This window comes from Ailuropoda melanoleuca, chromosome 14 (genome assembly GCF_002007445.2).
Source record: "Ailuropoda melanoleuca isolate Jingjing chromosome 14, ASM200744v2, whole genome shotgun sequence".
Classification (NCBI taxonomy): Eukaryota; Metazoa; Chordata; class Mammalia; order Carnivora; family Ursidae; genus Ailuropoda; species Ailuropoda melanoleuca.
Genome location: NC_048231.1, coordinates 15,757,504 through 15,782,344, shown reverse-complemented (window position 1 = coordinate 15,782,344; position 24,841 = coordinate 15,757,504). Strand labels below are relative to the sequence as shown.

Sequence of the window (24,841 nt, the reverse complement as noted above, 5' to 3'; positions counted from 1 at the left end):
CTAATGTGCAGCGAGGTTTGAGAAACCCTGGTCTAGCCACACCTACGACTTGCATTTCTTCTCTCTTCCTTCCTTCCTTCCTCCCTCCCTTCCTTCCTTCCTTCCTTCCTCCCTCCCTCCCTCCTTCCTTCCTTCCTTCTTTCCTCCTTTCTTTTTTTTTAAATTAATTAATTAATTTATTTGACAGAGAGAGAGAGCCAGTGAGAAAGGGACCACAAGCAGGGGAAGCGGGAGAGGAAGAAGCAGGCTCCCAGTGGAGCAGGGAGCCCGATGCGGGGCTTGATCCCAGGACCCTGGGATCACGCCCTGAGCCGAAGGCAGATGCTTAATGACTGAGCCACCCAGGTGCCCCAACCTTTTTTCTTTTCTTTTCTTTTCTTTTCTTTTCTTTTCTTTTCTTTTCTTTTCTTTTCTTTTCTTTTCTTTTTTTCTTTTCTTTTCTTCTCTTCTCTTCTCTTCTCTTCTCTTTCTTTTTTTCTTTTCTTTTCTTTTCTTTTCTTTTCTTTTCTTTTCTTTTCTTTTCTTTTCTTTCACTTTCTTATCTCAGTGTATTACCTTGCCCCAAGCTCCATGCACTGGGAGGTGGTGGAGCGTAACATTTATGGGAGTGGGTTCTGTATGCAGACTGCCTGGAAATAAATCCCAGCTCCATCACTTACTGGTTGTGGTTGTGTAACCTGGATAATGTGCTGCTTCCTCCAAGAACACTTTCCCAATCTTCTCAGTCAGAATGAATCTTTTTGCTCCTTTGTGCTTTCAAGTATTTTGAGTTCTTGTTGTAGGACAGGGCTGAGTCATGGTGAGCTCTTGATGTTCATGGAATTCACTAACATGTGCATTTTATTATCATTATGTGCATGCATATTTGTCCCTTATACTAAATAAAAAAACTCTTTGAGGACAAAGATTATATCATTCATTTTTGTATAGCCTACAGTATCCCAAATGATGTAGACAATAGTTGTTTTTTTTTTTTAATTCTATCAAGAAACTCGTTTTTTTCAAAATGAATCTTAGGGGCACCTGGGTGGTGCAGTCAGATGGGTGTCTGACTCTTGGTTTCAGCTCAGGTCATGATCTCAGGGTCATGAGATGGAGCCTGCTTCAGATTCTCTCTCCCTCTCCCTTTGCCCCTCCTGCTAGTGCTCTCTCTCTGAAATAAATCTTTAAAATAGAGATAAGGGACTCTTGATTTCAGCTCAGGTCAGGATCTTGGGGTTGTGAGATCGGCGCCTTTTCAGGCTCTGTGCAGGGCATGGAGCCTGCTTAAGATTCACTCTCTCCTTCTGCCCACCTCCCTCTCTTAAAAAATTTTAAAAATAAATAAATAAAATGAATTTTAGAGAGGGCTCCTGGGTGGCTCTGTCAGTTAAGCATCTGCCTTTGGCTCAGGTCATGATCCCAGGGTCCTGGCTTCGAGTCCTGCATCAGGCTCCCTGCTCAGTGGGGAGTCTGCTTCCCTCTCTCCCTTTACCCCTCCCCCTGCTCATGCTCTCTCTCTCTCTCTCTCTCTCTCACTTTCTCTCTCAAATAAAAAAAATCTTTAAAAAAAATGAATTTTGGAAAAAGAAATAACATCAGCCAGGCACTCTGTTTAGCCATTCTTTTCAAATATGGCCAAGCATAACATTCAGTCCAACTTCCCACCCCCTCCACCCCCACTCCAGCACTGATTCTTCAGGACCTGGATCCTCACTTTTCAGTGGGGGAACAAGTGAAATGATTAATCTTTATGGCTTCCATTGCAAATCCATCTCACCTCACGAAGTCTGTCCCCCTGGAGTATTCACATATGAAGTCTTATGTTATGAAGGGATGTGATGTATACAAGCAATCCAGAGAAGAACAATAAATACTACAGTTTTCCTTCATACATTCTTTTTTTTTTAAAGATTTTATTTATTTATTCGACAGAAATAGAGACAGCCATCGAAAGAGGGAACACAAGCAGGGGGAGTGGGAGAGGAAGAAGCAGGCCCATAGCAGAAGAGCCTGATGTGGGGCTCGATCCCACAATGCCGGGACCACGCCCTGAGCCGAAGGCAGACGCTTAACCTCTATGCCACCCAGGCGCCCCTCCTTCATACATTCTTCGTCATAAGAGTAGCTGAATTCAAATGCCTGCAGAGTGACTGTACTTTTAAAAATCATCAGCCACAACTCCTTTGACAATTCCGTTTTCTCAAAAGAAATTCATGCATTTTGGTCATTTGGCTTCGATTGATTGATTCAATTGTGACTCTGGAGCCATGGGTTATTTTGCATGTGCTTGTGATCGATTGATTTAGATAAGCATTATTTAGAGTTTTCTTAGTAAGGTAGGGCAACTTCCAGAAACATAGAAGGAGGAATAACTTCTCTGGGACCTCCTATTCACTTTTCTCCCTTGCTACCAATTCTAGACTGGGGCATGGCCCCAAATTTGAGGAGAACTGAAAGAAAAAGTCAGGGCAGAAAGGTGCAGGCCTACCTCAGACACATTGTGGGTCTGTTCCAATTACTGCAATAAAGTGAATATTGCAATAAAGTGAGTCAAATAGAAACATAACTTTTATATGCACTGGTTTCCCCATGCACTATATTGTAGTCTGTTAAGTATGCATTTGTATTATGTCTTTAAAAAGTACATACCTTTATATATATATATAAATGTGCATAACTTAATTTAAAAATACTTTGTTAAAAAAAGGCTAACCTATCATCTGAGCATTCAGTGAGTTGCAATCTGACCATTTTCACCATAACAAATATAATAATGATGAAAAAGTTGGAAATACTGTGAGAATTACCCAAGTGCAACTCAGAGACTCAAAATGAGCAAATGCTATGGGAAAAAATGGCGGTTAGACTTAATCAATGCAGGTTTACAAACCTTCAATTTGTAAAGAATGTATCTGTGAAGTGCAGTAAACTGCAGTAAGACAAGATATGCCTGTATGTGTCCTATTCCATTTATTTATTTATGTATTTAATGTTTACGGTCTATCTCCCATCTCCAGAATTTAAGTTCCTCCAGGCCAGTGATCCTTTTTGTCCAGTAAGGTAGGTCAACCACCTAGAACTGTGCCTGGCATACAGAAGGATTTAAGTAAATATTTATTGAGTGATTGAATTTATTTCAAGTCCTTCTTCATCTACGCCTTTCTCCCCACGAAAAAAATGAGAAAAAAATGTGCTTAGTAACAGAGATGGGGTGAGGCCCGGGTCTGTAGAATCAGAGCTGGACAGATCCCCAACCCGGGGCTTGGTACTTCTCTCAGACAACCGCCTTAAAAATCCCACCCTCTGGGCGGGCTCTGGGCCGAGCGCGCCATATCTGATTGGTCGGGGGAAGTGATGGGCATGAGAGACAGCGAAGGAGGAGCCGTTCTCTGGGCTTCCGGGCGCCGAGGTTACCGGGCTGTGGGAACCGTTGGCGTGCTGGTCGCCGGTGTAGTCCCAGGCGCCCGAGAGGAGGACGAGGAGGGTAAGCCTCGGATAGCGCCCCGTAGCGTGTCCATAGTTTGATACCCCTAAAATGTTAGTAGAAGGGGATTCTGGTGGCCAATGGAACCTGGGTCCCTGGGAAGAGGAAGGGATGGAGAGGAAGCCCGACATGGGATGAGTAGGGAGGCAATTGGTTTAAGCAGGTAATTGCCCCAAACGGGGCCTCTGTGGGTACTTGCGACCCGAAGCTCCTTGGCTCAGGTGTCTTCCTGTTACTTCGCACACCCGCTTGCACATATCCGCTTGCTTGCTCTGGCGTTGGAGGACCATAATGTGAGGGAGAGGTCGCAGTAGTTACAGATGGAGAAGTGTGGGTCTGGCCCTTTTTTCCTCGGGATTTGGGGTCCTGGAATAGGATAACGAGCCTTTACTTTTCTGCTTTTCTGGTCTCTGACAGGTGTGGGCATGAACATGGCAGAAGGGGACACCCTGATATCAGTGGATTATGAAATTTTTGGGAAGGTCCAAGGGGTGTTTTTCCGCAAGTACACTCAGGTAAGTGGCCTACAGGCTTTGGGGACATACGTAGGTTACGTGTAGGGGAACAAGAGACAGTGTTCCTGACGAATAAATGTGCATTGGGAGAAGCTGGCTTTTTGGTAGCTGCGTGGTGGTTTGTAGAGCAATGGGAATGAAAATGCTTTGCAGTGGATGAAAGACAATGTAAATGGCAGAATCATGTGCTGTTATTATCATTCTTTTCTGACAGTGGTACCTAGACGCATATTAATGAGCTTCTCTCTTCCGAAGGGGAATTGAGGGCTTCCCCAGTTCTCCCTGTTGTGGCCTCATCACCCAGATCACAATTCTTGTAGGAAAGCTAACGTTGATCAGACGGCATTTAAATATTTTATTTATTTACTTGAGAGAGAGCACGTGTGGGAGGGAGAGGTCCAGAAGGAGAGGGAGAAGCAGACTCCCTGCTGAGCAGAGAGCCCGACCAGGATCCCAGGACCCTGGGACCATGACCTGAGCCGAGGGCAGAACGCTCAACCAACTGAGCCACCCAGGCGTCCCGATCAGATGTCATTTAGATGAACTCAAGATATTTATGAAACTTACATTAATTGCTTCCTCTGTAGCTGCTGCATTTTCTTCAGACCTCTTTCATTTCTTCAAACTTCCCCATCCCCCCCCCATTGATTCCTTCCTACCTATTATGGCTCTGAAAGAAGAGTTACNTTAATTGCTTCCTCTGTAGCTGCTGCATTTTCTTCAGACCTCTTTCATTTCTTCAAACTTCCCCATCCCCCCTCCCATTGATTCCTTCCTACCTATTATGGCTCTGAAAGAAGAGTTACCTCTTTTTTTTTTTTTAAAGATTTTATTTATTTATTTGACAGAGAGAGAGACAGCCAGCGAGAGAGGGAACACAAGCAGGGGGAGTGGGAGAGGAAGAAGCAGGCTCACAGCGGAGGAGCCTGATGTGGGGCTCGATCCCACAACGCCGGGATCAACACACTGAGCGGAAGGCAGATGCTTAACCGCTGTGCCACCCAGGCGCCCCAGAGGAGTTACCTCTTTAAGCTAAAGTTTTTCTAATGAAAATACTTCATCTACTCCAGAGTAAGTAATGGTAACACTGAACATGGAGTCTAGTGTTCCTGTTAGAGTAATATGGAGTAATTGTGCAGATGAACAAACCATTAACAGCCTGTACCTCTGCCTTAATGTCACTAATCTTCCCGAAACATGTACATGGAGTTGCAATCTTAATTTCCCTTCTGTCTCTGTTAAGGGGATAGCAGGCTATTGCCTTACAATGTATGACTAACCCCAAAGATAATGAGTTAAGACTGCAGAACTTTCAGGGCGCCTGGGTGGCTCAGTTGGTGAAGCGACTGCCTTCAGCTCAGGTCATGATCCTGGAGTCGCAGGATCAAGTCCTGCATTGGGCTCCCTGCTCAGTGTGGAGTCTGCTTCTCCCTCTGACTCTCCCCCACCACGCTCTCTCTTTCTCACTGTCTCTCAAATAAGTAAATAAAATCTTAAAAAAAAAAAAAAAAAAGACACTGTAGAACTTTCCAAGTGTCACATCCCTGGTACTGTGATACATAAAATTCAATCCTGAAATCTTTGAAATTTGAATGTTACATGTTATTACCTCTTTTTTCCAATCACTTGCAAATCATTTCCTCCTGTTTCATACTCATATATGAAGTGCTTGTTGAAAGAGAATTGCTGAAAAGTCAAGAGCTATGTTGCAGTTAGCTTTGGTACCAATGATGGAGGCTAAATTCCTGTGACTTAGTAAATGGGGGTGACAGATTCAAAGATTAATTAAAATTGTTGAGGGAAAAGGACCAGACAGTAGTGTAGCCCATCTTTCTCTCCTGTCCCCGCACCCCCCAGTTCAGATAGACAATAAAAGAATGCAGACAACAAATATTGATTTGGAAAACTGCAAGAAAAATGCCATCTCCAGGCACTTGGGTGGCTCAGTCAGTTAAGTGTCTGCCTTCGGCTCAGGTCATGATCCCAGGGTCCTGGGATCGAGCTCCACATCAGGCTCTCTGCTCAGCAGGGAGTCTGCTTCTCCCTCTCCCTCTGCCTGCTGTTCCCCCTGCTTGTGCTCTCTCACTTGCTCTGTCAAATAGATAAATAAAATCTTAAAAAAAAAAAAGAAAAAAGAAAATGCCATCTCTTTTTCTTCTTAATTAGACTTGTAGCTTATTCTTTACTACTTATAGTCATTTAACCATGTGTTCATTTTAACAGTTGTTTTCTTTCATGACAAGTCTATATGTTGCTATCATCTGGCCTCTTAATTCAGTCCCATCAATCACTCATTACTAGAATGAGTGATGAAAATACTCAAAGGAACTTTTTTAAAAGTTGGAATCTAATTGACATCCCATAAAATTCACCCTTTTAGATAAAAGAGTGTATAATTTAGTGGTTTTCACAAAGTTGTGCACTAATTCCAGAACATTTTCATCATGCCAAAAAGAAATCCCACCGCTCCCCCCCAACCCCTGGCAATCACTAACTTCATTCCTGTCTGTATGGACTTGCCTATTGTGGACATTTAATGTAAATGGCATCATGCAATATGTGGTCTTTTGTGTTTTTCTTCTCTCACTTAACGTAATGCGTTCAAGGTTTATCCATATCACAGCATGTATCAGTGTAGTAGTCCCCTTATCTGCAGGTAATACATTCCAGGACTCCCACTGGATGCCTGAAACCGTGGTTAGTACCAAACCCTATATGTACTGTGTTTTTTCCTATACAGACCTACCAATGATAAACTTTAATTTATAAATTAGGTACAGTAAGAGATTAACAACAATAACTAATAATAAACAAGAAATATTATAGTATTTTGTAATAAAAGTTATATAAATGTGATCTTTCTTTCTCTAAAATATTGTACTAATACTCACCCTTCTTGTGATGATGTGAGATGATAAAATGCCTATGTGTTGAGATGAGCTGAGGTGAATGATGAGGGCATTGTGACATAGCGTTGGGCTACTATCAACCTTCTAATGACACTTCAGAAGGATGATCATCTTCTGAACTGCGGTTGACTGAGGGTAACTGAAACCATGGAAAGTTAAACCCCAGATGGAGAGGGGCTACTGTACTTTGTTCCTTTTTATGGCTGAATAATATTTCACTACATGGGTATACCACAGTTTATATACCCATTCATCAATCAATGGACATCTAGGTTGCTTCCACTTTCAGGCCATTATGAATAATGATGCTGTGAACATTTATGTATTTGTTTTTATGTAAATATTTTTTTCAATTCCCTTGGGTATATATATATATACCTAAGAGTAGATTTCTGGGTCACCTGGTAAGTCTGTATAACTTTTTGAGGAACTACCAAACTATTTTCCAAAGCAGCTGTACCATTTATAACCCCCCTAATAATGTATGAGAATTTCAATTTCTCCAGATCCTTGTCAACAATTGTTATTGTCTATCTTTTTTATTAGAGCCATTCTAGTGAGTATGAAGTGGTATGTCATTGTGGTTTTTTGCTGTTTTATTTCATTTTAAGGTATTAATGAATTTTAAGATTGAAGTCATACAAAGTGTGTTCTCCGACCACAATGGAACTAAGCTACAAATCAATAACGGAAAGACAACTAGAAAATCTCCAATATCTGGAAACTGTGTAAAATACTTTCTTAAAAAATTGTGGTAAAATATACATAAGGAAAAATTTATTATTTAATCATTTTTAAGTGTACAATTCAGTGACTTTAAGAACCATCACTACCATCCACAGAACCCTATCGTCTTGCAAAACTGAAACTTTGTATCCATTAAACAGTAACTCCTAATTCCCCCTTTCCCTACCTAGCTCCTGGTAATCACAATTCTACTTTCTGTTTCTATGAATTTGACTACTCTAGGTACCTCATATAAGTGAAATCATACAGTATTTGTCCTTTTGTGACTGGTTTATTTCACTAGCATGTGTCTGATTTTCCTTCCTTTTCAAGGCTGAATAATATTCCAGTGTGTGTAATATACTTGGTGTATGTATGTAGTTTTGTTTGCCCTCTCCTAATAGGTAATGATGTTGGATAATCTTTTCATGCACTTATTGGCACATGAAAGAAAATATAGTATATATTTTTTGGAGAAATGTCTATTTAATCCTTTGCTATGAGTTATGTCTTCTTATTGTTGAAGTGTGAGGATTTTTATATACCCAGGATACTAGTCCCTTATTACTTAAATGATTTGCATATATTTCTCCTATTCTGCGGGTTTTCTTTTTACTTTTTTTTAAAAGATTTTATTTATTTATTTGAAAAAGAGCACAAGCAGAGGGAGCAGCAAGCAGAGGGAGAGGGAGAAGGAGAAGCTCATGACCTGAGCTGAACTGAGCCACCCAGGTGCCCCTTGTTTTTACTTTCTTGATGAAAACTTTGAAGCACAAATGTTTTTAATACTGATGAAGTCTAATTTATTTTTTCTTTTGTTGCTTGTGCTTTAGTGTTGTATCTAAGGAACCTTTGCCCAATCCAAGGTTATGAAGGTTTATGCCTATAGTTTCTTCTAAGGGTTTTATCACTTAAGCTCTTAGCTTTAGATGTTTTATCCAGTTAGAGTTAATTTTTTATGTTGTGTGAGGTGGGTAGATTTTATTGTATGTGGAGATCCAGCTGTCCCAGGCTCATTTGTTAAAAAGAGTATTACTTTCCCCATTGAATTGTCATGCACCCTTGTAAAAAATCAATTGGCTGTAAATATAAGGTTTATTTCTGGATTCCAGTTCTAGTCCATTGATCTATCCTTTTTTTTTTTTCCAAAGATTTTATTTATTTATTTGAGAATTTGAGAGAGAGAGAGCGAGAGCACAAGAGGGGATAGGGTCAGAGAGAGAAGCAGACTCACCACTGAGCAGGGAGCCCGATGTGGGACTCGATCCGGAAACTCCAGGATCATGACCTGAGCCGAAGGCAGTCCCTTAACCTACTGAGCCACCCAGGCGCCCCCATTGACCTATGCCAATACCATGCTGTGTTAATTATCATAGCTTTGAAGTAAATTTTGAGATTGGGTTGTGTGAGTCCTTCAACGTTGTTCTTCCTTTTCAAGATTATTTTTAACTATTCTGGGTCCCTTATGTTTCCATGAGAATTTTACCATCAGTTTGTCAGTTTCTGCAAAGAAGGCAGCTTTGATAGAGATTGCTTAAAATCTGTAGATCAATTTAGGAAGTATTGTTATCTTAACAATATCGTCTTCCAATTCATGAACATATGATGCCTTCCCATTTATTCACATCTTCTTTAATTTCTTTCAACAATATTTTACAGTTGTCCAAATGTCTCGTACTTCTTTTGTTAAATTTAGTCCTAAGAAATTTATTATGTTCAATATTATTTATAAATGAAATTGTTGATTGTTCATTGCCAGTTTATAGAAATACAATTGATTTTTGTATATTTATTTTGTATCCTGCAATCTTGTGAACTTGTTTATTAGTCCTAATTTGGGTGTGTGTTTGTGTTTATCCCTTAAGATTTTTCTGTAAATGAGATATGTCATCTGTGAGTAAAGGTAGTTTTACTTCTTCCTTTCTACTTTGAATGCCTTTTATTTCTTTTTCCCTGCCCTGGCTAGAACCTCCAGTATAATACTGAGTAGATGTGGCAAAAGCCACTTGTCTTTTTTAATTTTTTAAAAGATTTTATTTATTTATTTGACAGAGAGAGAGCGAGCACAGTATAGGCAGAGTGGCAGGCAGAGGGAGAGGGAGAAACAGGCTCCCTGCTGAGCAGAGAGCCCGATGCTGGGACCATGACCTGATCCAAAGGTAGACACTCAACCAACTGAGCCACCCAGTTGCGCCAAGAGCCACTTGTCTTGTTCCTGATCATAGGGAGAAGGTGTTCAGTATTTTACCATTAGGTATAATATTAGCTGTGGGTTTTTCACAGGTGCCTTTTTTATCAGGTTGAGTATGTTCCCTTCCATTCCTAGTTTGAGTGTTAGAGTTTGTCAAATGTTTTTTTTGTTCAATCTATGAGTTGATCGTCTATTTTCATCTGTTTTCTGTTTTATTAATATGGTTTGTTATATTGTTTTGTTTATTAATATTGTGTTTTAATTAATATGATTTTTTAACTATGGTGTCTTGACTTTTCTATGTTGAACCAACCTTGCATTCCTAGGATAAATCCCAATTTTTCATGGTATGCCATCCTTTTTACAGGTTGCTGGATTTGATTTTCTCATATTTTGTTGAGTTTTGCAGCAATATTCACAAGTGATACTAGTTTATAGTTTTCTTTTCTTGTGATGTCTTTGCCTGGCTTTGATATGAGGGTAATACTGGCTTAATAGAATGATTTGGGAAGAGTTTTCTTCTGTTTTTTGGGAGCATTCATGAAGGATTGGTATAAGAGTCTTCTTTAAATATTTGGTATAATTCACCTGTGAAGTCATCTAGTCCTGGGCTTTTCTTTGTGGGAAGTTTTAAATTACTAATTCAATCTCTTTACTTGTCATAGGTCTTTTAAGATTGCCTATTTCTTCTTGAGTCAGTTTTATTTATTTATTTATTTTTTTAAGATTTTATTTATTTATTTGTCAGAGAGAGTGCACAAGCAGAGGAAGCAGGAGGCAGAGGGAGAAGCAAGCTACCCACTGAGCAAGGAGCCCGATGTGGAACTTGATCCCAGGACCCTGGGATCATGACCTGAGCTGAAGGCAGACACTTAACCGACTGAGCCACCCAGGCATCCTTGAGTCAGTTTTAATAGTTTGAGTCTTTTTTAGGGATCTTCCCTTTTCATCTAAGTTCTCTAATTTGTTGTTCTCTAAGTTCTCTACCATTGTTTATGGCATTTCCCTATAATCCTTTTTATTTTGTAAGGTTGGTGGTACTGTCTCCTCTTTAATTACTGAATTTAGTAATTGAGGCTTCTCTCTTTTTTTCTTTATCGGTCTAGCTAAAGTTTTGGCAATTTGTTGATCTTTTTAAAGAACCAACTTTTGGTTTCATTGATTTTTCTCTTTTTTTCCCCTAATCTTTATTTTATTAACTCCTACTCTAATCTTTATTATTTTTATCTTTCTGCTGGTTTTGAGTTTGGCTTGATCTTTTTCTAGTTTCCTAAATTGGAAGTCTAGGTTATTCATCTGAAGGGACTTTCTTTTTAGATTGAAACTGGCATTGGTAATTATATTCCTTAAAATAATTTTTCCAGAATATGGTTATGAGGAAGAATTAGCTTTTTGGAATTTTTGTAGGAACAAACACTATTTGCTTATTTAGATAGATATTATTCAAAATGGAGCATGAGTCAGCAACATTATGCTATCATTTAAAAATAAGAACAGAATCAAATGCACAAACCTACAGGAAATTCCCATTCTCAACACCAGTCAAATTTGGGAGTGCTTTTTTCACTCTTAGAAGTTCAGATAAATCACATTGCAATTTACAAATTTATTTGACTTTATAAACTCCTGCTCAAAACTCAATACAATCATTATTATAGCTAGTTACCAAATAAGGTAACTTTGAAGAGCTGGGAATAGCCAAATCTCTTAATTTGAAGCAGAGGAGAGCAATTGTTATACAAAGGGAATTGGATGTAGTCTTCCTTAAAATCCATTCTCTGCATCCTTTATTGATGCCCCCATCTTTGGCACTTAATGCGCACTGTAGGTATCTTCTACTTTTCTTCCTTCCTTAATTTCCTTTGTATCCCTTTAATTGTTATTTGACTGCAGTCACTTTTGTTCATTATACAAACATGTCTTTGCTTTGAACATAACTGATTTGATAGATACTTTAGTTTCTCATCAAACATGGTTTTGCTGTGCATAACATTTTCTTTGGCCAAATGCAGCAATTTCCCATATTTACTAGGTCACTCCTCTGGCATTTGGGCATGCAGTCATGGTAACTCCCGTTTTCTTTTGTAACCCAATTCCTTCCATTTAGATAGGTTACTTAAATGATAACTTTTCTCATATTTCTGCTTGCCAATTAAAAAAATTACCTTTAAACATTGCTACCTTTCCCAATTTTTCAGTCATTCCACAGTTTCATGACTTAAAGGACATTGGAAAGGCGAAGAGAAAAGCAACTGCAATGATTAGATGGTCTTCATAAACTTATTCAACTTTAAAGGTGTGATTATTTAGACAGAAGAAATAAAGTCAAGTAAAAACCTAATCGTTATGTGGTCTCATGGAACTTTGATGTTCAGAGGCTGACCACGACATGCTTTTTCCTCCTCTAGGAGGAGGACAGAAAGTGGGCTTTGGATGCCACATAAAGACCTTGGGTTAGACAATTTTTCTAAAGTGAGAACAAAGGAATGAGTTGCCCAGGAAATAATGATCTTTAAAGATACAATGGACACTCATTCATCTGGATTTGTTTAGGTGTGGTCCTGGCTGAAGACAAAGAGAAGGATCAGATAACTTCATGCTTTTTCTACTTAATATACCCACTAGATTCTTGATTAGGAGAAGGGAAAATGAGCAGGATGCAGCCCAGTATCCTAACAACAATCAGCCTTCGGGAATCATTTTAAAAGCATCTGATTTGCTTTAGTACTTAAGTCTTTAGTACTTAAGCAAACTGACTATGTAATGACAATTTCTAGTGCCTAGGTTTTATAGGGTAGAAGAAGCAAATGGAGTCAAATGGCTAACACTTCATGTTAAGGTCAGAGAGAGTGTCCTTGCTGTAGTTCTGTTTTGACTGTTCTAGACAACATCAAATTAGTTTCAGTGGCTTGATTCTAGGCCAAGATTCTGGCAACAGATTGTAGTCTCAGTGTTTTGTTCAATCTCACTGGATTTTTCTCTCTTACATTTTTCTTTCCCTTAGGCTGAGGGTAAAAAGCTGGGATTGGTTGGCTGGGTCCAGAACACTGACCAGGGCACAGTGCAAGGACAATTGCAAGGTCCCATCTCCAAAGTGCGTCATATGCAGGAATGGCTTGAGACAAAAGGAAGTCCCAAATCACACATCGACAGAGCAAACTTCAGGAATGAGAAAGTCATCGTAAAGTTGGATTACTCAGATTTCCAGATTGTGAAATAATGGCCTGAATTTAAATTTTCTAAGATAAACTCACCGGTTTTGTTTTTGTTGTTAATATAGAACTACTCTGTGTTCAGCATTAGAATTTGTCAGTAACTTATGTTAGTATCAGATATTTGAATATTACTGTATATTATATGTATGACAGAAAGATGACAAACTACACAATTCTAAATAAATAAAAATACATTAGAACCTTCTGTATAGGGTACTGTCTTTATCTTTTCTGAACTTCTTTGGGGCAAAATAAGAGGTATTTATTCAGTAAACATCTGAGGGAAGAGAATTTTGATGTAATTTAAAAAGAGCTGAAAGAAAAAGCAGTTACTTTGAATCACTTTTTTAAAAGATTTTATTTATTTGACAGGGCGAGAGAGCACAAGAGGGGGAGCGGCAGGCAGAGGGAGAGGGAACACAAGCAGGGGGAATGGGCAAGGGAGAAGCAGACTCCCTGCTGAGCAAGGAGCCCGATGTGGGACTCATCCTAGGACCCTGGGATCATGACCTGTGCCAAAGGCAGACACTGAACCGACTGAGCCACCCAGGTGCTCCAAATCACTTTTTAAAATGGTTTCCATGAAGTTTTCTTCAGGAAATTGTACACCTAATAATAACAAATACCACAATTTCAATTTGTTAGCTGTTCAAATGACATTTTGGACTAATTACTTTTACTTTCCTGGAGTTCCAGCTGTCATTCCTTTCCCCTGGGCAAGGATTTCATATAAAGCTATGTTATGGGCTAAATTACATCACACACCCCAGCCCACCCCCAATTCACATGCTGAAGTCTTAACACTCAGTACCTCACAATGTGACTATCTGGAGATACAGCCTTTACAGTGGTAATTAAGGTTAAATGTCCCAATCCAATATGCCCCAGTGTCCTTAAAAAAAAAAGAAATTGGACACAGACATGTATGTGCACAGAGGAAAGAACAGGTAAAGGCAGAGGGAGAAGACAGCCATCTACAAGCCACGAAGAGAGGTCTCAGAAGAAACTTGTCAACATCTTGACCTCAGACTTCTACCCTCCAGAACTGTGACAAAATAAATTTCTATTGTTTAAGGCACTCAGCCTGGTATTTTGTTACAGTAGCCCTACAAGCAATAATCAGGATTTTGCTTCATCAGCCCTTCACGTTTCCCAATTTGGCTCGGGCAGCCATTAAACAGGTATATAACAAATGTTTGCCGAATTTAGCAAGCTCGTCGTAAATTACAATTTTTGAAAATAGGTTTCAATGAAAATGAGACAGAAAGCAAAAACTGAGGATTGGTTAATAACTTCCCAAACACCTATTCTCACAGTATTCTCACAGTTCTCATTCAGTTAGAAAAGGAGCTGTGGTGGCATTAGGAACACATCAAAAAAGTAAATGAAAGGAGTGTTGGTGTCCTTACCTGTAAATTAAGAGGGTCGGACTAGTTTCTCAGTCTCTTCCAACTATGAAATGCTATAACCGTAAGATGGAAGGCTGTGGGTTTATTCATCCATCGAGTGCCTAACAAGACAGGCACTGCAAAGTAAACAAAATAGATAAAATCCCTACCTTCAAATAGTTTACATTCTAGTGGGAAAAGATCTAACAAAACACAAATAAGATATATTGAATTAAATGGTTGCTAGGACTCGCGAAGGAGGTTGGGGGAAAGGAAAACGAGAAAAAAAGTGAAAATTGCTAGGAACAGCTTTTCACACCACGCTAGAGGGGAATAAGGATTGAGAATTCGGGGTACCAACAAGAAGAGCCCCCTCCACCTAGTTTCCCAATCAGAGAACAGCTGGTGCGCGTGCGCAGTTGGGCGTCACCGACGAAAGCGCGTTCCCTGCGAGTCACCTCGGAAGCGCATGCTCGTGGCGCGTGCATGGGCTTCACGGGCCAACGTGCACGCGCCTCGCGTCCGAGGCGGTTGGTAACCGGGAGTTGGTGAAGAGCTGTTAGAGGTGACTTGGGGGAAAGCACGCGTCGAAAGGATGGTTCCGGGAGCCCTTCTAACGGCGGAAAGGCCCTGACGACCGCCGCGGGTGTGTTTGGGAGCCAGCTGCGCCTGGGCTGCCGAAGGCCTCGTGCGTCAGGGCGGCGGGGCTGGGCCTGCGAGTTGGGGGAGGGGACGGGGTGGAGCCAGAGCGCGGGGGACCTGCGCCGGCGGTCCTGCCCTCCCCCCGCCCCCACGCCGCCGGAGCTTTCGCAGGTGGGGACCCGGACCGAATTTGACTGTGGTCCGGAAAAGGCTGGGGTGTCATCAAGAAATCGTTAAGTTGGGTAACAGTCAGAATACCAATTAAATGTTCACCTCTCATTTGCTGCCGGCTGCAAATTTCGTTACCTTAAAAAACATCAGATCTGCGATTATAGCTCTGGTGTTCCCGGGTTGGAAAAACTAGCCCTACCCCCTGCGAGAGGTCCAGCTCCTGCTGCTCTCTCACCTATGAAGAAGGGAGGAGACCTTTAGTGGCACTGTAATCTTAATTTTTTATACCTGACAGGAAAACGTAAAATCAAGTTCAGACAGCCTCAGACCATCACTATTGTGGAGGTAGTGTGCAGCCATCTGTAAATACCAAAAGATTGTTAATACAGGGACCTTCTGAAAACTTTTTATTACAGTAATGTGTGAACAAGATTTAAAAATCAAATGATACAGAAAAGTTGATAATGAAAAAGAAATTCCTGCCTTACCCTTTTCCATTCCCAGTCTCTTTCCTCTGAGGCAACATTTAACCAACAATAATAATGAATAATAATCTCTTAATGCCCATTTCTTCTTGATACACAGTTTGGTTTTTTAAATTTCCTGTGTCTTAACACTTCATGATAAGTTTTTACTAAAAGCCATGGTTATTGTGTAATGTATAAATATTATGAAACTAGCTTGGACATTTTTTTCATGAATTTCTAGCTGAATTTAATTTAGACATCTGTTTTTTGTGAAGTGATTAGAATTTTGAACACTGTCTTACGGGTCAACTTCAATTGTGATCATGATTTCACTTTAGGGCATGTGGGATTTAGAAAGGAGCAGTGAAAATTATGAAATTGTGAATGCTGCTTTGAATATTAAATCCATTGCACCAAACATGAGCTGTGTGATCTGCCTAGAGATCAAAGCTGTAATTTGTTTTTGTTTTGTTTTGTTTTTTTTGCAGTGTAGTTTAATAAGAGGTTTAATTTACCTCAAATGGTATTTCTCTGTAATGCTTGAGAGAAATGGATAATGCTATGTAATTCTGAGCCTTTGATTGTGTGTGTGTGTGTGTGTGTGTGTGTGTTGTGTTTTTTTTTTCCTCCCATAGGCAATTATTTCCAGTGAGAGAAGGAAACCAGTGGCTGGCATTCTTACCCGCTTTCTACCTGCCATGATCAAGTGCTTGTCAGTTGAAGTACAAGCCAGATTGCGTTCTGGTTTGGCTATATGCTCCTTAGGCCAATGTGTTGAGGAGCTTGCCCTCAACAGTCTTGATGCTGAAGCAAAATGTGTGGCTGTCAGGGTGAATATGGAAACCTTCCAAGTTCAAGTGATAGACAATGGACTCGGGATGGGGAGTGATGATATAGACAAGGTGGGAAATCGTTATTTCACTAGTAAATGCAACTCCATACAGGACTTGGAGAATCCCAGGTTTTATGGTTTCCGAGGGGAGGCCTTGGCAAGTATAGCTGACATGGCCAGTGCTGTGGAAGTTTCATCCAAGAAAAACAGGACAGGGAAAACTTTTGTGAAACTGTTTCAGAATGGAAAAGCCCTGAAAGCTTGTGAAGCTGACTTGACTAGACCAAGTGCTGGGACAACAGTAACAGTGTATAACCTATTTTATCAGTTTCCTGTAAGAAGGAAATGCATGGATCCTAGACTGGAGTTTGAGAAGGTTAGGCAGAGAATAGAAGCTCTCTCACTCATGCACCCTTCCATTTCTTTCTCCTTGAGAAACGATGTTTCTGGTTCCATGGTTCTTCAGCTCCCCAAAACCAAAGACGTATGTTCCCGGTTTTGTCAAATTTATGGACTGGCTAAGTCCCAAAAATTAAGAGACATAAAATTTAAATATAAGGAGTTTGAGCTTAGTGGCTATATCAGCTCTGAAGCGCATTATAATAAGAATATGCAATTTTTGTTTGTGAACAAAAGACTAATTTTAAGGACAAAGCTGCATAAATTCATTGACTTTTTACTGAGGAAAGAAAGTATTATATGCAAACCAAAGAATGGCTCTGCCGCTAGACAGATGAATTCAAGTCCTCGACATCGGTCTAACCCAGAACTCCACGGGATATATGTAGTCAATATGCAGTGCCGGTTCTGTGAATACGATGTGTGCATGGAGCCAGCAAAGACGCTGATTGAATTTCAGAACTGGGATACTGTTCTGGTTTGCATTCAGGAAGGAGTGAAAATGTTTTTAAAGAAAGAAAAATTATTTGTGGAATTATCAGGTGAGGACATTAAAGAATTTAGTGAAGATAATGATTTTAGTTTATTTAGTGCTACTCTTCAGAAGCATGTCTCCTCTGATGAGAAGGGTGACCAGGTCAGTTTCCAAAAAGCATGTAATAGTATTTTGGATTCCTATGAAATGTTTAATTTTCAGTCAAAAGCTGTGAAAAGAAAAGCTACTCTAGAAAACAGAAGAAACACACAGAATTCTAGAGATTCAGAAGGTATCAGAAAAAAAAATGATTCATTTCTGTATGCTTGTGAATCAGATGGCCCAGGCCATGGTACAGTGACGGAGTCATCTTTACAAGTCAAAGATAGCTCTTGCTCAGGATCAAGGATCTTAGAACAACAGACAGAATCAGGAGAAAACGAAAAACACAAAAAACTTTGCTTAGAACTTAACTGTTTAGAAAACCCCTGTGGGACAAGTTCAGAAATGTTGGCAAGCCCTTTTCAGACATCATACCGCTTTGAGAAGAGTGGAGATGATCTAGAAATACAGAATGCAAGTACTGTTGTTAATGGGATGGCTGCCAGTATCCTGAAAAATAATGGAACTCAGAATCAACTAGAGAGATTTAAAGATGCTACTGAAATGGGATGCCAACCTCTGCCTCTTGGGATAACATTATTGAGAGTACATGGTGCTCAGAGAGAGGAAGAGAAAAGAAAAAAACAACCTAGTAATTGTGGAAGAATAAACATTTTCAGTTATGGACAAGTTAAATTATGTTCCACTGGCTTTATAACTCATGTGGTACAAAATGAGCAAACTAAATCAACTAAAAGAGAACATTTACTTAAAAACTGTATTCGACCTGGTCCCGCAAGTGCCAAAGAAACATTTGTAAATAGAGCATGCCATTCAGCTGAGACTCCAAACATCAAAGTTAGAACCAGCACTTTAAGTAAAGAATTTGCTCAAATGTCTAACAAAAAATTGTGTGGAACAAATATACATTTTGGACTAGAGAACAAACCTGAAGCAACTTATAAAAATGTTTCTATTTCTCAGGAAAGTAGTAAAAAATCACACATAGGTTGCTTATTACCTGACACATCCTCTTCTTCGCCTTGGTGTACACATGTTTCAAATGGTAGTAAGAAAATAGATGAAGTGATTGGTTCCTCCAAACCCATAACCCATAAGAAGCTATGCTTAAGTTCACAACTAGGATCTTTAGAGAAGTTTAAGAGGCAATATGGGAAGGTTAAAAATCCTCTGAATATAGAAGTGGAAGAAAATAATAATTTTGAAATCTCTACCGGTCTCTGTCCTCAAGTTGAACCTGACATTCCATGGACAGACCAGAATCACTTAGACAACTCAGACATTTGTAAAGTCACTACTATGAAACATAATGACTCAAATAATAGTTGTCAACCAGTAAGTCACATCCTTTACTCGAAGTTTCCGTTCGCCAGTGAAGAAGATTGTTTGGAACAACAGATGCCTTGCTTAAGAGAAAGTCCTATAACTCTAAAGGAGTTATCTCATTTTAACAGAAAACCTTTGGGTGTCAAGCAGTCTCCTAAATCTTTAGCCTCTAAATTATCCAGAATGAAAGGTTCGGAGAGAGAGACTCAGACAATGGAAATGATGAGTCATTTTGATGAACTTCCACTATCAGATTCCAAGAGGAAAGACCGTGACTTGTGCAGTGGGTTAACCCTGGATTCTTGTAAGTTATTTCAAAATGAGTATGAAAAAACAGAGAGTGGCATCATTCCAGTGTTGGACTCTGTCACCCAGGATAATTCCTTCAATAAAGATAGTGAAACATACTCTAACAACAATACAGCAGGGAACTCTGTGATACCAGAAATTCCTTTGGTGTTACCCTGTAATCATTCTAAAGTCATCAGTAAAGATTCAGATGTTCTTGTAGCTTCGGAACCACAGATAGGAAGTCCTAACTCTCCCAGTAGAATGTCAGTGAGTCATGTAGAAGATTCCACCTCCGACCAAAATGGAACATGTTTTCATAGTGAAGAATCTATAGCAAGAACTTGTTCTGTAGATGAAGCGTCAAGCACATGTTCTTTGGATTGGCGGCAGCATTTTGATGTAGCCCTGGGAAGAATGGTTTACATCAACAAAATAACTGGACTCAGCACCTTCACTGCTCCTACTGAGGACGTTCAGGCTGCTTGTACTAAAGACCTGACGACGATAGCTGTGGATGTCATGCATGAGAATGGTAAGTGTGTAGTACTCACTGGCATGAAATGCTTTTGAAGGTAGAAATCATGGCCAAGGCATGAGGTCATCATTGCCCAGAGAGATTATCTCAGTTGATGGAACATTTTGAAGTTTAATTATAAAATGTGTTTTATGGTATATGAAGGTTCCCTAGGTCCAATACTATTTATATATAGAAATACAATGAAAGACATCATAGAATGGACGTGTATATATGTGTGTCTATGGCTGTGTGGACGTATAGGAGGATGAGACTGGTTTTAATGAAAATGATATTATTAATAGTTGAGAAGATCCACAGTGCTTCCCCACCCCACTTTCTTCTCTCTCCCAAACATACAACTCCTAGAAATTTGTCTGTAAAGATACCTGCGATGCCAGTGTGGTATTTTTCTGGAAGGTGCTCTCTGCAACTCCCAGGTAAAGGGCCAGAATGATCCTGTAATCATCCTAGGTTTCCCGGATAATCTATGGCTCAGCACAGTACTTTATATTTATGAACTTTTTTGTGTTTTTATTTTTTATTTTTTTTTAAAGATTTTATTTATTTATTTGACAGAGATAGAGACAGTCAGTGAGAGAGGGGACACAAGCAGGGGGAGTGGGAGAGGAAGAAGCAGGCTCCCAGCAGAGGAGCCTGACGTGGGGCTCTATCCCGTAACGCCGGGATCACGCCCTGAGCCGAAGGCAGACGCCTAACCGCTGTGCCACCCAGGCGCCCCTTTTGTGTTTTTAGAAAAAAGGACTTGACCATAAATTTTTTGGAATATAGGTAAAGTATGTACCTTCCTAACTATACATATCAAATATAGTTTATTATAATATACAGCGCTAGCCCATTCGATCTGTTTATGCTATAAGTAGCTGTCATTCAGGAAGACAACGTAGCTTTTAAATCGTACCACAAGGCTTCATCAGAGCCTACGTTGGGACTCGAGTTCTCAGGTCCCAGTCAACATTAAAAGTGACGTGGTTTTGGCAGTGTGTTGAGAGCCAGATGTTGGGGGATGGTAAGGCTGATTTCCATCTGGCTATAATCTTGGTTTTGCATCAGGAGGATAAACATTAAATACGCATCCATATTAAAAGTCTTGAATGTTGCAAAAGAATGTAAATTGTATAAATGTAATTGCAAATTAACTTGTAATTCTCCCTAGGATGAATATCTCTAGCAGGAGGCTCTGATTTATGCAAGGTTAAATAAGACCTTTATTTTTCAATGGTTTCCAGTTTTTTCCTTGTGAAAAACTAATTACTGTAGTAACTTACAAAGTATCAGGAAGGAGAAAACCCTTGTCTCTCAGTACTGCTCCTGAGACTCAGGTTGCTCCTATAGACACACGTGTTTTTCAATCTATGTAACTTAATGTCTGATTTATACTGAATGCTTACCAGAGGGAAGCCTAACGCACTGGCGTCTCATCTTCCTGAAATGCAACTGCTTCTAAAACGGTGACAAAAAAGAGCTTGATTACATTAAACTGAGGTGGTTGTTGCTAAAACAAAGGGGGACTCTCAGCCTCCACACGCAACATAAACTCCTGCTCCTGTTAAATCAACCTAGATGTTTAAAACACTTCAACCTCCTTCTCTTTCTGTATTAGCAAGTCTTGTCGTGAACTTTGAAGGGTCATGTGAACTCAGTTTCATAAGGAAGAATAAAGTATGTGGGGTATAGACACAAGTTCCGTGGACAGATGGCACATGGAATGTCACCTGTCTGGAAAGGACTGATGTGCAGTAGGGCATTGGAACGCTGCTGAACCATACAGGAAAACGTTACCTAAGATGAAGTGTCAAGAGGTAAATTAAGTTGTACTGAAGAGATGATCTATAAAGGTAATTTTAAGGAGTTGTGTCAAATCTCCAAGCCGTGGCGGTTTTTTTCTCTAAAATGCCTTTGCTTTCTTTTTTATTTTTTTAATTTTTTAAAAAAGATTTTATTTATTTATTTGACAGAGAGAGAGACAGCCAGCAAGAGAGGGAACACAAGCAGGGAATGTGGGAGAGGAAGAAGCAGGCTCCCAGCGGAGGAGCCTGATGTGGGGCTCGATCCCAGAACTCTGGGATCACGCCCTGAGCCGAAGGCAGATGCTTAATGACTGAGCCACCCAGGCGCCCCTAAAATGCCTTTAACTCTGTCCTTTCTACAATGGTGACACAACCTTATTTCACCTTACCCTTTAATTTTATCATTGTGAACGAATCTCTCCAGTTCTTGCCCAACAGATTTATCTTTTTGAAATAATAGTTTCATCATGTTTTGCCCCTATTCAAAAACTGTCAAATTCAGGCATTACTTCTAAAACTCAGAATCATCCTTCAGAGAGGAGGGTAGAATTTGGGCCGGATCTTATTGGACTTTGGAGTTTATATTGAGAACTTTTAATTCTTTTATGTATTCACATATTCATTCATTTATTGACTGTTCATACTGTGCTAGGTTGCGGATTCACTGACGTGGCTTTCAGGAGTTCACAGTCTATTAGGGAAGACAGCTATCTAAACATAATGTGGTGAGATAAGTGTTATAATAGAAACCTATTTTGGGTAAAAGAAACATATAAATTGGGGACTTATGAAGTTTGCACCAAGTAGTGAAGGATAACAATAATGTACCACTATATATCTAATACTGGCTATCTCAACCATGACACTGTGGACATTCTGGACTAGATAATTCTTTATTGTAGGTTTGTCCCATACATTGTAGGATATTAGCCTCTATCTGCTAGATGCCGGTAGCACCCCTCACCCAAGTGTGGTGACCAAATGTTGCCAAATGTCCCACATACAAAATTGTGCCCATTGAGTGATGTATTTTTGGGGCTCATTCTGTCTGGTGTAGATGGATAATGGACTAAGTATCAGTGTAGGTTTCTAAGTTAGCAGCATAACTTCATTAAAGAACTGCGACTCTCAATCTTATGTTTAGTAGTCTGCTTTATTTCATGATTGGTTTGTGGAGAAAGATTTTTTTATGTAACTTGATTTTTTAATAATTTATATTTTGAGTTCTAATGTGTAGGTTTTCTTTTTTACATTTAGGATCTCAGTACAGGTGTCATCCTTTTAGAAGCGACCTCGTTCTTCCTTTCCTTCCAAGACCTCGGGAAGAAAGGACTATGACGAGACAGAAGAACAGAGGTAGGGGCAATAACAGAGATTGCTAGGACGGCTAGACGTACTGTACCACCTAACTCAAATTTTTGTTTTTAAAGCAGGGTTGTATTATTAAGCTTGATCGGTGCCAGCTGTGCCTTACTGGAACCAGGAATTCCCCACGGTCCTATTTAACGCAGAACGAAGTAATTCAGTGCATGCATTTAGATCAGAAATTACTTTTCCAGGCTTGAAGTCAATACTGGGTGATTATGCACAGTCTGTGGTGTCTTGTGATTGAGACAATACCTCTTATTTTTAAAGATTGGAGTTGCACTCCATGTTATAGTAGTTTTATGTAAGCAAAATTCTTATTTTCAAAAAAAGCTACAGACATTATGTTTGTTTCTAAAAATAGGTAAGGTATATTTCTTATCTAAAGAAAGTGAGACTGCTAATTTGAACCGGTTTCTTCTCAACTTGTGTTCTGAAATATCTCTTGAAAATAGTTTGGAGAAAAAGCTATAATGCCAGAAGATACAGTCATCAACTCTAGTTTAAAAAGCAACAGATCAAAACAATTTAGAGATCCAGCAAACACTGAACATTTGTAGAATATTGGAACAATATGTCTGATCTTTGGTCTTGAGGCTGCACCACACCAAATACGAGATGCATTCACTTTTTTTGCCCGAGGCTCTTGATGCCAACTATACCTATCCCCTTTTGCCTTAGATACTATGGATGATACTGCTGGTAGAGAATTACTTCAGTCTTTGTTCTCAGAATGGGAAAATCCAGTATTTGCCCGTTATCCAGAGGTGGGTCTGCAACAGTTTTTCTTTGCTTGTTATTTTAAAATTTGAATTTCATTAAGTTGGGAATGGCATGAATGACTCTACTAATTTTTAATTACAAATGGATAGTGGGCATGTTTCCAAATAATTTACTTGGAAATACTATTTAATGTAGAAAGGAGGAATCAGAATTCATAGCATTTTGGGAGCCCACACATTTCGGATTAGACATGTGTAATGTGTAATCTGTGTGAATAGTGAATATGTTTGCTGCTTTTAGAAAACCTGACTTGCGGCTTTGGCAAAGTATTCAGGGGAGTGATAATGAAAAAAAAAAAACAAAACTAGTGAAATCATATAAAGTAGCGAGTCTTCTCCTGGCAGAACAGTTCATCATCGGATGTGAGTTTATGTTCTCTCCCCAGTGGGTTATCACAGGATGTACTTCGTGTGTTGTAGAGAAGGTATAGAATAAATACACGTTTGATTACTGATTTTTCAGTTAAGATGTGTTTAAGGACTTGATCGTGGTACATAAACAAATTGTTGTTCTGAAACAGTATTGTTTTTTTTGTTAGTAACTTTGTTTATAACCAAAAATTATTATTTAAGACTAATAATTCACAGAGCCTTTTGAATTTTTGTAAGTTCCCTGAACTCAACCCACCTCTAATAGGTTCTATGAAAATGAATGTTTTAAAGCATTTTGAGACCTTTGGTAAAACAGTTCTGCAGATATAAAGAATTAAAATTTAAATGATGTTTATGCTGGGTCTTTCTAGGTTGCTGTTGATGTAAGCAGTGGCCAGGCCAAAAGCCTGGTGGTTAAAATTCACAATGTCTTGTATCCTTATCGTTTCACCAAAGAAATGATTCATTCGATGCAGGTAAACAATTGACTTTGAAACCTCATAAAAATATATATGAGGCCTAAGCTGGACTAACTCTTGTGAAATTGGATTTATTTGATGATCTAGACCACCCTGGTCAAGGCACATGTGTTTTTTAAAATCTTACTGGAACTTTTATTATCAGAAGAAAAAGCAAAGGACTAATTTTAATTACAAAAAAGAAATGTCTTTAGTAGTGCGAGCAGGTTTGGAGGGATGAATTACAGATTGAGGCTCACAGTTTCAAGGATTATATATTGACTTTATATTTTGACAATAATTAAAAAATCAAGTATACTGTAGGGACATTGTTCTTAAATGTATAACAGTGCCCCTTTGTAAATGACCTTCTATTGTGTGAGGCTACAAATGACATGGCTTA

At 39.4% G+C, this 24,841-nt stretch overlaps 2 protein-coding genes across 8 annotated transcripts in view; both read left to right on the top strand.

Annotated features, from left to right (window-relative positions):
* The first annotated feature begins 3,354 nt into the window (after positions 1-3,354).
* ACYP1 (acylphosphatase 1) lies at positions 3,355-13,227 on the top strand. Of its 2 annotated transcripts, none has more exons than XM_011219061.3 (3): positions 3,355-3,466; positions 3,884-3,981; positions 12,812-13,227. In XM_011219061.3, the coding sequence occupies exons 2-3, from the start codon at positions 3,892-3,894 to the stop codon at positions 13,025-13,027; spliced, it is 306 nt and encodes a 101-aa protein (XP_011217363.1). In that variant the 5' UTR covers positions 3,355-3,466; positions 3,884-3,891; the 3' UTR covers positions 13,028-13,227. The 2 variants fall into 2 exon arrangements, with proteins under 2 accessions (XP_011217363.1, XP_019650221.1); XM_019794662.2 differs by having other exon boundaries at positions 3,388-3,519.
* A 1,589-nt stretch (positions 13,228-14,816) lies between these two features.
* MLH3 (mutL homolog 3) overlaps positions 14,817-24,841 on the top strand; it is a 28,386-nt gene continuing 18,361 nt past the window's right edge. For 3 of the 6 annotated variants that reach the window (XR_004620172.1, XM_011219060.3, XM_019794646.2), the window contains exons 1-5: positions 14,817-15,223; positions 16,326-19,668; positions 22,719-22,817; positions 23,508-23,593; positions 24,352-24,456. Coding sequence is in view for 5 of the 6 variants with exons in the window: in XM_011219060.3 (XP_011217362.2) it covers positions 16,389-19,668; positions 22,719-22,817; positions 23,508-23,593; positions 24,352-24,456 (3,570 nt within the window). In the remaining variant the exon portion in view is untranslated. The remainder of the gene's footprint in view (positions 15,224-16,325; positions 19,669-22,718; positions 22,818-23,507; positions 23,594-24,351; positions 24,457-24,841) is intronic. The other 3 variants (XM_034642386.1, XM_034642385.1, XM_019794645.2) reach the window with 3 other exon arrangements.

Excerpts from the sequence above, each read along its gene's own strand:
- ACYP1 (XM_011219061.3), top strand. The coding sequence starts at position 3,892 with ATGAACATGGCAGAAGGGGACACCCTGATATCAGTGGATTATGAAATT. Across the intron at positions 3,982-12,811 it reads TTTTCCGCAAGTACACTCAG|GCTGAGGGTAAAAAGCTGGG; the intron begins GTAAGTGGCCTA and ends TCTTTCCCTTAG.